General features: G+C 44.2%; 1 protein-coding gene across 1 annotated transcript; it reads left to right on the top strand.

Annotated features, from left to right (window-relative positions):
• Window positions 1-783: 783 nt before the first annotated feature.
• LOC106562732 (hypermethylated in cancer 2 protein) lies at window positions 784-13,702 on the top strand. The gene is made up of 3 exons (XM_082978845.1): window positions 784-975; window positions 5,939-6,169; window positions 6,372-13,702. Exons 2-3 carry the CDS (start codon window positions 5,951-5,953, stop codon window positions 7,821-7,823), a joined length of 1,671 nt encoding a protein of 556 aa, XP_082834971.1. The 5' UTR covers window positions 784-975; window positions 5,939-5,950; the 3' UTR covers window positions 7,824-13,702.
• Window positions 13,703-14,542: the final 840 nt, after the last annotated feature.

Raw genomic sequence — 14,542 nt, 5'->3', positions numbered from 1 at the left:
TGATTCCCTATACCAGGAGTACTCATAGCTATTTGAGAAGGTCTAGTCACACAAATGTCTTAGGTGGCAAAGGTTCAGATGGATAACATAGTAACAAACCCCCACTCACACACATCTTGTTTCTCGGAGAGAAAATTGTGCATTTTTAAAGCAAATTTCACTCAATTCTAGACATTTTGCATTCAGCAGTTTTTCTTCTTCTGTTTTAAAGCTAATTTCCTGCAATTCTACACATAATTCCATGTCTTATGTGTGTTTACATGATACCAGGGATTGAAGCCGGATCCGGACCCCGTTATGGGTCCGGATCCGGTCTGCCAGTTGAGTATGGGGGCCCTACACTATTCAATGCTTATTTTCTCACATAAACTGAAATTGACAAACAGTGTCAAGCAGGGGTGGGCAACTGGCCACCCTTTTGTTGGTCCCCAGACCAGTAGGGGTCTCAACTTACTGTGCGATTTCAAAATTTGGTTGTCCATTAGCGGTCACTCAATTGGCCCATGTCAGCCAACATTTCTTGGGATTGGTAAATTACTCTATTGGCCAGCTATCTAAACATGTAGATAGCATTGTCGAATTACTGACAGGGGTGGGGCCCATTGATCGTCAGTTATTATATTAAAAACTGCAAACATTTCCATCCACCCTATGGCAAAATGTGCAGAATTGCATGTAATTAGTTATAAAACTGACCCACGGTATGCAGACCCACGAGCTACTGCGGCCCCTCATAATGAGTTCCGTTTTTTTGTGGGCCCCACCCCCATCAAAGCTGTCAATCCCTGGTGTGGAGTTATCCACCTTCCAATGTATGGAAATTCAGGCGTTTATTTTGAAGGTTTCCTCATTACCATAGAAAAATGACGTCATCGTCAGTACTGCTAGCAGAATAGTAGTGGGGGAGTGCGAACCGAGGGTAGTGAGGTAGGAGCGAGGATGGTAAATTAAAAACGCGATCATCGATGAATTAAGGTAAATCTATGTTGTTTTTTTCAGTTCCTCGCGTATTTTGTGATGCAACTTGGTGTGTGTAGTCGTGTTCAAGGAGTTTGCACTACGTTGTTTGAAGAAATACCAGAAACACCTAACATTTGGCTCGTAGCATATGCCCAGAAGGGTCTCCCAGTGTGTAGCCTAATGTCAGAGCTAGTATTACCAGCTTGGCAACCACCTCTATACCTGCACTCCTTTTAACCCGTGGGTTGCTGGCTTTGGTTTGTTTTTCACAGCTCTGGAATAAGATAAATAACTTTATGATATAATAAACGTATAAATAAACAAAAATATGAACTGAAATCTGATGCAGGCCAGGCGCAGCAATGTAGGTTAATTGAATTAAAAGGCATTGGTGGATCCCTTCCTTCGCCGTTCCCCTTCAGCGCGTAGACCATTATCTCTTTTGTGGTAGACGAGTATCGCCCATTTAATGTTTTTTTCCCCCCTCTTATTTCTTTCTCTCAACTGTGTGTCATTGAATCAGATATTTTAAATCGTGGGATAGAAACACTGCTTTAGAATCGCTTGTGTGATGATGGTTACAGCAGTGAATTTAAATGTTTCTCCAATATGTGAGGAACGTCAGGCTTTTGCAACATTATAAACAGTAGCAATGATTTGACGTTTTACTGCGTAGGTTAGACCAAAATTCATCAGAATTTCCACAAAATAGTGTAAATAGCTGAAATAAAAACACGGTTATGGGGATTTTGTTATTCATTTGTTTATTGTGGTTTTTCCAATTCATTTTCTGATATCCGCCACAATCTCTTAGAATATTTCCTGCTGTTTAATTTCAATTCGTCCTAATGATTTGATTCCTGAATAACATATCATAAAGCATCATGGTTGTTTACATCAGCTAGTACAACTGTCTTACCCTATCCTAACACAAAATAGGCCTACGGTTATTTTACTCCAATGTTTGTTTTGTTACCATTTCAGTCTGTAAACAAACAATGTCTGGGAATATGTTTAAAACGGTGGTGTTAAATCAATTTTATGCTTGGTCTTTGAGTTTCAGTGGTTACATTTCCTCAGCCACATCCCTCCGTTTTATACCAAGTGGTAGGGCTGCTGTTTGTCTGAAACACAAACTCAGGATTGTGGCTGTAAAAACCTACTACCCTTTTTTTGGTTTAACCGAATGAACACAAACATGGACGAAAAGTTCCCTTCCCATAATATCTGGAAAATCGATGTATAAAAAGATTCTTACACCTAATTAAATTAGGAGTTAGCATGTGTTTTAGTAATAATTATGTTAGCTAGTTAGGAGGGAACATGCGCGATGGGCTAACCTTGGGGTGGCCTTTCCGGAACGCTGTGTGAACCTGGTTCAGTAAGAGTCACAATGGGGACGTCGTTTTGCGCCAGGTTAATAACTCGGCGGCTAACAGGGTTCTCTCTAATCTGTGACCTGATCTGCTCAGGCCAACTCTACTCCGTACTGGCACTCTGGTAAGAAGGCTAATGGTAACGCCACTTCGTATGTAAAGGACGAAAAGCGAGTTATTCGCTGGCGCAAGTGGGGATACAGGCTGAGGACAGAGTAGGTTTCACACATCCCCCATGTGCTGTACTTATTTACTGTGGCAGTTTCATTTCAGGTATCGGTGATTAATGCAATCAAGCCCCCTCCCTTCTCACTCACCAGGTGGGCCGAAGGTGGAGCAGAACATAACATTAACATGACATGAACCACTAAGAACCAGAACATCAGCTTCTGGTTATAATAAACTCTGTCAAACTTCCTCTGTGTTAATGTTGACAATCAGAGGCTGGTCATATTTAGAAAATGTCAACAATGTATGCTCACAATGTCTTGCTCACTTCAAATACCTCTCTCTACCTCTATTGTGTGTGGGTGCGTATGTGTGTATGTGTGTGTGTGTGCGGTTGCTGGGTTTCAGCCCAGCAATTAAACGTTGACCCTGCTGCTATCTTAGACCAGGTCTCTCTTGCAAAATAGATTTTATCTCAATGAGACTAACCTCAGGTTAGGTTGAATCGATTGGGTGGGTACTGATTAGGATTAGACCCCTGGTAGTTTTACGGGACAAGGGTGGTTGACTTCAGGTCTAAACAAATCTCCAGTAGAAAACAGTTTATTTGAGTTAACGAGCATTAAGGAGAGTATAAAGTGGACCGGCTCAGATTATAAATATTCTCCAGGTTTTACCAGAGGGCCAGGCTGCTTTTGCTATAACACACCTAATGCCTAAAACCCAGCTAAATGACCAGATCATGTGATTTACTGCCAGTGATCTCTGCCAGGAAGACAAGATGAAACACTGGACAAATGAACAGGACAGAGACTAACACAACACAGGAAATAACAGAAAACAGGTTAGAACACACAGGCTAGGATAGAACACAGGCCAAACCAGAACACAGACTAGAACAGTTACAGAACAATGTAGGTTAACTTAACCTACATTGAAATGTAGTGGTCTTCTTAAATAGGCATGCCAATCAGAAGCTTGCAGGGCAAACTCATTGATGCTGTAGGTCATGCGCCCTCTCCAAACCAGACCACCTGGTTATATGGCCTGCTCTCTGTTCTCTTTCCTCCAGACTGTGGTTACAGCCTGTTTATATAAGTCTATGGTTCTCTCATCTGAAGTGATGAGGTTGTTTTTGAGCAGGCAGGGGAGGAGGGGGGCAGAAGGGGCCTGTAGGTCCATAAAAGGACCCTCAGCATCTTATCTCCATCGGTGTGTTGTGCAGTTGTTAGATAGACAGATTACCCAAACGTCTCTTTTTTTCCCCCAATATGTATTTTAGGGGGGGGGGGGGCGTGGGTTGTGTGATACTGCATCCGTGTATGGCAAGACAGATGGGATGTGTTGTTATCAGTAGTACTATTTCTAACTTTGTACCTTCCTAGTTTAAAAGCAAAAATGACCCCAGGGTGCTGCCACTTGTACAGATGTAGGGCAACAGATTGGTGGAGATGGAGGATCAGAACTAAAGTGTAGTTCGGTCGTAAATTTTGCCGAAGCTCAGTACCTTCATTAGAACTACTGTATATTGGTCCAATCCAATTGAAAATGAGGGTGGGTGTCATTTCAATCATAGAAATAGAATTCATAGAATGGACCTATCCCTTCAGATCACTTCAATTTAGTTGGTACAGGTAGTGTCCCCTGCCAAGGCAGTATGCTCTGAAACTTTTTGTGTGGGTTCGCGTCCCATACACAACATCATTTAAAAAAAAAAAAAATTATGAGAAAAACAATCTCCTACTGGTGCTAGTATCAAATAATGCATATGTGACGAAGTGGATGACTATAATAATGCATCCAAAACGTTGTACATTTTAAGTGTACACGTCTATTTAATAAACATGATTATTAGCATTTTTTTGTCCATAAGGCGGGAGAAAGACATTGCTCCTCATTAAATGTATTCTTAATCTTCATTTTCAAGGTGTTGGCTGCACTTCCCTTCGCAACACACTAACAACACACTGGCAGCTTAATTAAATAGTACCCGCAAAACACCAGTCTCAACGTCAACAGTGAAAAGGTGACTCCGGGATGCTGGCTTTCTAGGCAGCAGTATCTCAACTAACTAAAGAAGGCCAGTTTTACTGCTTCCTTAATCAGCACAACAGTTTTCAGCTGTGCTAACATAAATGCAAAAGGGTTTTCTAATGATCAATTAGCCTTTTAAAATGATAAACTGGGTTAGTTAACACAACGTGCCATTGGAACACAGTAGTGATGGTTGATGATAATGGGCCTATGTAGATATTCCATAAAAAAAATCAGCTGTTTCCAGCTACAGTAGTCATTTACAACATTAACAATGTCTACACTGTATTTCTGTTTCAATTTTATGTTATTTTAATGGTCAAAAAATGTGCTTTTCTTTCAAAAACAAGGACATTTCTAAGTGACCCCAAACTTTTGAACAGTAGTGTATGTATGTGTACATATGTGTATATATTATATATATATGTGTATGTATGTATATCCATCCTAAAAATGTATTATTAAGGCTTTGATTTCTGGCCAAACCGATGGAAAAGGGGTCTTAGAAAACATCTAGCAGAAAAATATTTAGAAGGTATTACCAGTACATCAAAACACAATCATGTTGAAGTCAAGACCCCTGCCAACTAATATTAATATTTTGTTTTCCAGAAATTAAATTCCTTCTGTAAGTTTAAGAAATATTGCCTAGTGTCTTGTCATTCTGTTACCAAAAACCCACATCTTGATGATATTTTATCCCGCATGAGGAGGGAGGACGGTTCACAGAAGTGAAGGCAGACCTATCAGTTAGTTATAGTGTTTTTACTGATCATTTGGTTTATGATTCATTAAGAGTCCAGTGCAGTTATTTCCTGTTTAAAAAAAAACAAAAAAACAAGAGATTTCCACACTAAGGTCAAAATAGTACTCTGAAATTGTGAAAAGAATAAGGCCCTTGAAATGCCTGGAATTTCAGTCTGTAGGTGCGCTTGCATGCATGTATGTATGTATGTATGTATGGCTGCATGCTTTGATAATGAACAGACGGATAGCTCTCATTCCTCAGAATCTAATGCTGCCTGAGGAGCTACAACGTGTCAGGGTGGGGCTCATTCCTCTGTTTTTACCATGTTTCTGATATTTGTTGGTATTCTAGGGTTCGTTAGTGGTTAGTTTATCACGTTGGCAATTTGAAGGCTCATCTTTCTCCGCTTGCTAGTATGTTGTTTGGGCTTATGTGAAGAAACCACTGTGATGGTTGCAGGGAGAGCAGAGAGGTGTTATGTAGTGGCCATTTGTGGGCGATCCTGGGCATTGGAAGAATTTCAGGAACACATTTGGGCCTGCAGGACTTTAAATTAGTCTAGGAATATCGGTGGTTGGATTCTTTGAGTTCTCAGAACGGAGTAACTGACCTCTCCCTATTTCCTCCTCCCTCCCATGTGTGTTAACCAAAGTGTGTGTGTGAGATGGAGCAGCAAAACCATTTCAAGCAGCTGTTGCTGCAGCTCAACCAGCAGCGAGCCAAAGGGTACCTGTGTGATGTCATCATCGTGGTGGAGAACGCGCTGTTCCGCGCCCATAAGAACGTCCTGGCGGCCAGCAGCGTCTACTTCAAGTCGCTGGTCCCCCACGATAACCTGATCAACCTGGACACGGAGATGGTCAGCCCCTCCGTCTTCAGACAGGTGGGTCACCTGACAGGCAGCATCTCACCGACCGTAGGCACATATACACAGATATATTTGCGTTGGACTCTGTCATTCATCAATTTAGATTCCACATCAGTCGTTGTTTTATCTGTATTCTGATATCAACTTGCTGTGAAACAAATTGCTCATTGGGACAATATAAATATTTCCCTCGCTTACCCCCCCCTCTCTCCTCTAGGTATTGGACTTCATCTATACAGGTCGTCTGTCCAGTTCTGACTCCGTCAGTGACCACGGTGTCTCGTCCCTCCTGACCGCCGCCTCCTACCTCCAGCTGACCGAACTAGCTGCTCTCTGTCGCAGGAAGCTCAAACACAACGGGCAGACCCCCTCCAGCTCCAACAAGTTGACCACCTCCCCAACCCCCAACGGACACACCCCTGGCCCCCTCCGCCTCTCCTCCACCCCCCTCAGAGCAACCCCCAACCACCAGCACCATAACAACCACTCAGGGTCCAGGAAGGGCAACCTGAGGAACCATAGATGGGGCAAGGAGGGGAGGCTGAGAGAGGATCTCTCTGAGGAGGAGGTGTTTATTTCGGGCTCGCGGTGTGCTTCCCTTAGCCCCTCTGGAGGAAATAGGGTTAATGGGCTGGCACTAGGACTGGACCTGTCCAAGAGGAGTCCATCAGGAAGCACCGCCACAGAGGAAGTGTCCCCCAGCAGTCTCCCCCAAAGCTCCTCCCCCCGCTCCTCATCTGTTTCTCCCACTCCTCCCACCACGGCAGAGCCTAGGGAGAACCAGAGGCAGCCTCCAAATACCTCCACAGACCTCTTGCCTAGGGCCCCTTGCAAGAGACCCCGACCCCACAGAGAGGCCACCAACCTGGGAGAGAAGGGCAAGGCATTGCCCAAGGGCCTAGTGCAGAAACCAGGGCGCGAGAAGCTGGTCAGAGGGGATAGAGTGACCCCAGAGCTGGAGGACGGAGAGGTGGATGGAGAGGAGAATGGCCAGGACCAGAGTGAAGAGAGTGGGCACAGTGGGAGTGAGGGAGGAGGAGGAGGAGGAGGAGGAGGGAAGACAAATGGGAACACCAACTACATCTACCGTCAGCCCCAGCCAGGGTTTGAGCCAGGTGTGGGGGACAATCTGTATGTCTGCATCCCCTGTGGGAAAGGCTTCCCCAGCTCCGAGCAGCTTAACGCCCACGTCGACACACACACCCAGGATGAAATCTACCTTGAAGAGGAGGAAGAAGAAGAGGGTGGTGGATACCTGAAGGACGAAGACCCAGATGCAGACCCGGATGTCTATGCATCACGGGGGGTGGAGCCTGGCAATGACGAACCTCGGCATCGCTGCACAGTCTGCAGTAAGAGCTGCAAGGACGCGGTGTCGCTACGGGAACACGAGAAGAGCCATTGGCTGAACCGGCCGTTCCCCTGTAACATCTGTGGCAAGTTGTTCACCCAGCGAGGCACCATGACGCGCCACATGAGGAGCCATCTGGGCCTCAAGCCCTTCGCCTGCGAGGAGTGCGGCATGCGCTTCACACGCCAGTACCGTCTCGCCGAGCACATGCGGGTCCACTCGGGGGAGAAGCCCTACGAGTGCCAGCTGTGTGGCGGAAAGTTCACCCAGCAACGTAACCTCCTCAGCCATCTAAAGATGCACACCTCACCCTCATAGAGGACGCGTCACCATGGTTACTGCAGCTGGACCACAGCTATCTGGGCTCTATTAGGCTGTCTGCCTCATCTTCAGATAACTATCTGGTGTTGCTGTTACCCATAGTACCACCTCACCCTTGTAAACACACCTGGGTTCTACCTCAACTTTAGAAACTCACCTTGAAATCAATGACCCCACCTTTATAACCACTCCTCCTGAGTAACTGTGCTCCTTTACTTTTTCAACCTCTTAACAACCGTTACCCACACCTCAACCTCACATCAACCATCACCCGTACCTCAACCTCATATCAACCATACCTCAACCTCAACCATACTTCAACCTCACATCACCCGTACCGCAACCTCACATCAACCATCACCCGTACCGCAACCTCACATCAACCATCACCCGTACCTCAACCTCACATCAACCATCACCCATACCTCAACCTCACATCAACCATCACCCATACCTCAACCTCACATCAACCATCACCCATACCTCAACCTCACATCAACCATCACCCATACCTCAACCTCACATCAACCATCACCCATACCTCAACCTCACATCAACCATCACCCATACCTCAACCTCACATCAACCATCACCCATACCTCAACCTCACATCAACCATCACCCATACCTCAACCTCACATCAACCATCACCCGTACCTCAACCTCACATCAACCATCACCCGTACCGCAACAACTTAACAACCATCACCCGTACCTCAACCTCACATCAACCATCACCCGTACCTCAACCTCACATCAACCATCACCCGTACCTCAACCTCACATCAACCATCACCCGTACCTCAACCTCACATCAACCATCACCCGTACTTCAACCTCACATCAACCATCACCCGTACCTCAACCTCACATCAACCATCACCCGTACCTCAACCTCACATCAACCATCACCCGTACCTCAACCTCACATCAACCATCACCCGTACCTCAACCTCACATCAACCATCACCCGTACCTCAACCTCACATCAACCATCACCCGTACCTCAACCTCACATCAACCATCACCCGTACCTCAACCTCACATCAACCATCACCCGTACCTCAACCTCACATCAACCATCACCCGTACCTCAACCTCACATCAACCATCACCCGTACCTCAACCTCACATCAACCATCACCCGTACCTCAACCTCACATCAACCATCACCCGTACCTCAACCTCACATCAACCATCACCCGTACCTCAACCTCACATCAACCATCACCCGTACCTCAACCTCACATCAACCATCACCCGTACCTCAACCTCATATCAACCATCACCCGTACCTCAACCTCATATCAACCATCACCCGTACCTCAACCTCATATCAACCATCACCCGTACCTCAACCTCATATCAACCATCACCCGTACCTCAACCTCATATCAACCATCACCCATAGCCTCACCCATGACAACTGTTCCTGACTTTCCTCAACCCCATCTTACTAATACCAACCATTACTTCACCCTCAGAACCCCATCTTACTAATACCAACCATTACTTCACCCTCAGAACCCCATCTTACTAATACCAACCATTACTTCTGCCTCAGAACCCCATCTTACTAATACCAACCATTACTTCACCCTCAGAACCCCATCATAAAATCCACATAGAGCCAGCCAACCAGATGTACTGGCCATCTCAGGGTCAACACACCACACCTCGCCATCTGCCAAAGACTCCTTCCTTCCCATCCCAGGTGGCTCAAATGTGTTTTGATGATAGCTTTTAGCATCCAACCAAACTAGTCCTCCCAGGGTGTCAGTTCCGTGCCTCCAGGCTGCTGTAGCTCTCTCTCGCTGGTCAATGTGTGACCTCAATGCCTCTACTACCTCATTATAAGACACATACTGGACCCCAGGCATGACTGGCTAACAGTCAGTAGTAATACTATGTTCTCCAGCTAGATGGAACAGGTTAGCCAGCCTATCCTCTGTGTATATAATAATACATTTTCACGTCCACATACACAGCCTGTTTGAAACTTGGCGTTATTAGAAAATGATCAGGGGTATTCTTAACGCAATGATGTTTACTTTACTGTTAGTTTATAGGTCAGAGTTTGTATTTTATGTGAAGTCTTGAAAAGCCAAACTTGGGGGGGTAAAATGTTTTGAGAACTTATTGCTACGCTTTTGTGAATGTTTAAACTGGGTATTTCTACTTTGGGCCTGGGAGGGGTGGGGTTATTTTCTTTGAGGCATCATACTCTGTTGGTACTGTTGTGTTTTGTCTATAGTGTTTTTTTTCTTTAAAGTGCTGGTCTACTGAGACAGGTGGCCAGTATCCCTGTATTAAGTTTGGTTTTCAACAAGTTCCTCCTATCTCTTAAAGAGATTCTCCGGTACTTTTGTATACTTTTTAGCTAGTAGTTCTAAAAGTCATGCTCACGAGCCAAAAGTGGTCCCTGAAAATTGCTTACTACATCACTGTATGTGCAGATATGTTCACCACGTCATTGCTCTCTTGCTCTGCTGTGTGTGCATCTTGCTAGCTGTCACTCAAATGGCGAGGGGCTGAAGCTCATTGGCTAGAACTCGAATTGCAAGCGGGCTGGCCCACATGGGAGAAAATGTAGGGAAAATGACACAGCACAGTTTCCAGAAAAACAGTCGCTTTCAAACTAGGGATTTTGTGGTATATTGAGGTAAAATAGTAATTCTGCTCTTAGATTATGCATGTATGAACTACATATTGACACATCCAGCCCAAAGCTGGAGGTTTAAAAAACACTTAGCCAAAGTTCCAGAGCATGTCTTTAATGCTGTGAGGAGAGCATAGCTTTCTGGACCGTGTATTACTAGTGTATGACAGAGCTGAAACTGCTATGAGATTGTATATTGAAATCCAAAGAGAATGAATACAAACCAACAAACTTAACAACCAAAGTTTTTCCAATGTCAAAGTGAAGTTTTACCCATGTTATTATGTCTACGGAATAGTCCACTCCTAGTTCCACACAAACAGCCATGTGGTTGGAATTACCCATTTTGATTGGACCAACCTCACCTTATGGTCTTATATTATCTTTACTCTGTCCTCAGGAGGACTACATACATGTAATTTCATACCAAAAATCTAAGACTGTTGTATTACTCTGTTTTAGACTAGTATTTAAATCATCTTTCCTCCGTGTTTATCGCTCAATTGTTGAAAAAAAGTCATTTTTACACCAGAAACATGTACATTACTCCTCAACTCAGGAACCATTGCTGTCAGGGTTTGGCATCTATACAGCACATATCAACACTCTTCTCTGGTTGTTTTTGGTTGAGGCATTTAGAATGTAATATATGTCGACAACTCAAATGAAAGAGTGCAGAGAGAAACATGTTTGAGCTGTGACGGGGATACTTCTGACTCATATCTTCAGGGAGTGTTCGTTGTGTTGTCAAACTGTCTGCACTGTCAAATGTCTGTGCTGAAAGCATAAACACTAGCTTCCTACACAAGATTTTTTTACAGGGAGAGAGGGTGGTGATTATCTTCTTTCAAATAACTGCGTGATGAATGATAGAGGTGCTCAAATATCAATTTTACTCTTTTAGTTCTTGAATGTTGTATCAGCATACATTTGGTCACAAACCCTTTATCCAGTTAGGTTGTTCTATTTATCTGTTGCTGTCCCTCTGTTTAGTAAATTGTTGCAGAAACTTACAGACAGTGTTGATGTCTATTGATTACCCATGAATGTATTTATTAGTTCGGATCCTGTTTCTAAGCCTCTTTATGATAACTCAGTGGATGATAGTCATGGGCTTTGTTACTTTGTTACTGCCCATCCAGAATAAAATACGTTAAATAGCCGCACCATCGACGTCTCTGCTGCTGAACGCGAGCGGATTGACTAGCAAGGAAACGAGCGGTGTTGCGCTGGCTTAGTTCATTCCGTGTGTGTCGCAGCGTGGATTAAAACAGACACGGCAAAGCAAGCTGTTCTGCTAATACTTTCCTTCAGTTTTTTTGTACTTTTTTTCCTGTACTTTTAAAGATTCAGGGCTGTTAATTCATCAGTTGTTGATCTGTCCTAGGCCGCTAATGATGTGATAATAGCCTCCTAGTCAGTTCACCAATGACGACAAGGCATATTGAATGAATGGTAGACCTAAACTGAGAAGGAAGATTTGATTAATTAAGTCAAGGATGGAGATCTGAAACAAGCTCATATAGGGGCGGCAGGTAGCCTAGTGGTTTGAGCGTTGGGCCAGTAACCGAAAGGTTGCTGGATCGAATCCCCGAGCTGACAAGGTAAAAATCAGTCGTTCTGCCCCTGAACAAGGCAGTTAACCCACAGTTAACCCCCCCTGAACAAGACAGGTAACCTGTTCATTGTAAATAAGAATTTGTTCTTAACTGACTTGCCTAGTTAAATAAAGGTTAAATAAAAATAATAATAATGTAGGCCTTGTATAGGTGTTCCATGATTATTCCAATTACAGTAGACTAGGTCTACTACATTGCACCCCCCCCCCCCCAAAAAAAAGAAGCCAACTTACATGTTCACTACACTATCCATATAAAGACAGCTAATAGAATAATCATTACCACTAAATTGAACCTATTAGAAATGTTACAAAGTAATTGAGAACCACTCAAAATTCAGTCAGGATCAGCTACTGCGTTGGCTACATTGTATTGATATCATTTAATTCTGAAAATGTTTCAGAAAATTGCCGTTTTTCAAAAAAGCTAAACACTCCAACTTTCAGATGGGGTCACATCCCCCCTACCTGACCGTAGCCCTACATTAACACCTCCTTGTCAGAAAATCCTAGGGAAGAACCCTGATTGTAAATTGAACTTCTTAGCCAAAACCAAGCACCCATAAGTCTCTAGCCTACCATTCGTACTGAGGCAGTCTTCTGCCAACGTCATTATCAGGCTAGAAAAAGGTACATTTGTATCGGATGTGAGCGTGGGGTCCAGGGGCGTCGCTGTCTCGCTGAAGTGCAGCTCATAAAGATTCAAGGTTGGCAGGTCTGGGCTAAGTTAACCCCAAACAACTTGACGACTACGTTGTCAGAATGCCATAGTATGATATCTTTGGTGAAATGTCCCTTTTTAAAACATGAAATAGCCATAAACCACATCAAGCTCCCAGCCCAAGCCACTGGAGACGGGAGGAATGTAATGTACTGCTCCTGAGGCGTTTGTGTTTTATACCACTTTTATCCCAAAGCAAGAAGAATACAAAGATTACATGTTTTTACTGTGCTACATTGTTTCCTGTGTGTTTTTGTTGAGAATGTAATGTGTTTATTGTCATGTCACCTGTTTTATATGCTAGTTTATCCATTGGAATGGGACCCCCAACTCGTGGTAGACACAATATGTATTGTATCCTACAGAAAGCATTGGGTTTTTTTTCAAAGAAACTTCTGTTGAAGGCTGGTGTTGTTACTATTACAGAGATGCTTCTTGTTTGATCTCTATCAGAAAACCAAAGGTGTCTATGGCAGCTTTAATATGTACGTAGTAGTCACACATGCCACTACAAATCCAAACCAAGCTACAAATGAATCCACCCAAAAGCAATGTAATTCCTAAGACTACTGGGCTAAAACCATGTCAATGCTGCATCTATGTATTCATTTACTTATGTCTGTTTTTGTAGAACACGTTTCTCTGTTCTACAAAATATTTGTTCCATTATATTTTCTCTGTCTTTATTGAACATGCTTGCTGACAACTCCGAAGTTGTTTTAATTCCTCAGTTTGTGTTCAGGAGTTTCTTTATCCGTGTGGCTCACACACTGCACCGTCACGTGATTCAGAATCCACTGGTCAACCTTCAGTCTTAATGTACAGATATGTGAATGTAATCTAATAACAATATTTTAATTAAACTTGATTAGAAAGAACTGAATGATTCTTTCGTTTTTTTGTGTGGCGTGTCGGGGGGGATTTTTCACTGGTCACTGGTGGTTATTATGGGGGTGAGGAAAGAGAGGGGGAGGGGATGGGTTCAGACTCGGGGGTGGCTGTTCCAGTTGGGCATGGTTGAAGAGTCGTGTGTGTGTGTGGGGAGGGGCATGGGGCAACGTCTACCATCTGTAGGACGGTCTATTGTGCCCAAGTCAAATAGGCTTTCCTTCAACAGACTGACTCCTTCTGTCTCTCTCTCTGCCCCCCCCACACCACCGCCCTCCTAGTTCAGTTATCACAACGGTGAGGATTAGAGTTGGAGAATTGGTCTGAAGGTGGTAGTAGTACACTCCAAAGCTTCATTTAGACATTTTCAGTGGGAAGCACAGCAGTCCTTTTGGTCATAGCCTGCCTCTGTATGCTGTAACTTGTGCACCCCACTTACTTCCCCAACACACATAAACACACACCCTAGCCCCTGGGGGAGCAGAGCGGTTGATAATGTGAGGCCCATGTTAAGCCCCTCCCCTCCTGGTGTCACATGCCAGTTGACCCTTAAAGGGGTCAAGGTTCAACACAATAGACTGCATTTTTATTCAACCCCTCCTCCCTCCCCCCTCCCTATGTCCTCCTTTCATGGCCACCGCGCCCAAATATGGCAGCAGGCAGGGATACATAATTAGATGTGTTTCAATCTGAGGGTGGACGTGAAGGGATTTGCATTTTGGAGGGGCAGGCTGCAGGTTGAAGGTGGACTGGTGTTGCTGATTCCAGAAATGAGCAGTTAAGGCCTGCCCGAGCCAGTGTTCATTTTGGCACTCTTTTTTTTTTTTTGA

The sequence above is a fragment of the Salmo salar genome, chromosome 01, assembly GCF_965601325.2.
Source record: "Salmo salar chromosome 01, fSalSal1, whole genome shotgun sequence".
In the NCBI taxonomy this organism is placed as follows: domain Eukaryota; kingdom Metazoa; phylum Chordata; class Actinopteri; order Salmoniformes; family Salmonidae; genus Salmo; species Salmo salar.
This window is presented reverse-complemented; position numbering and strand designations above follow the sequence as displayed.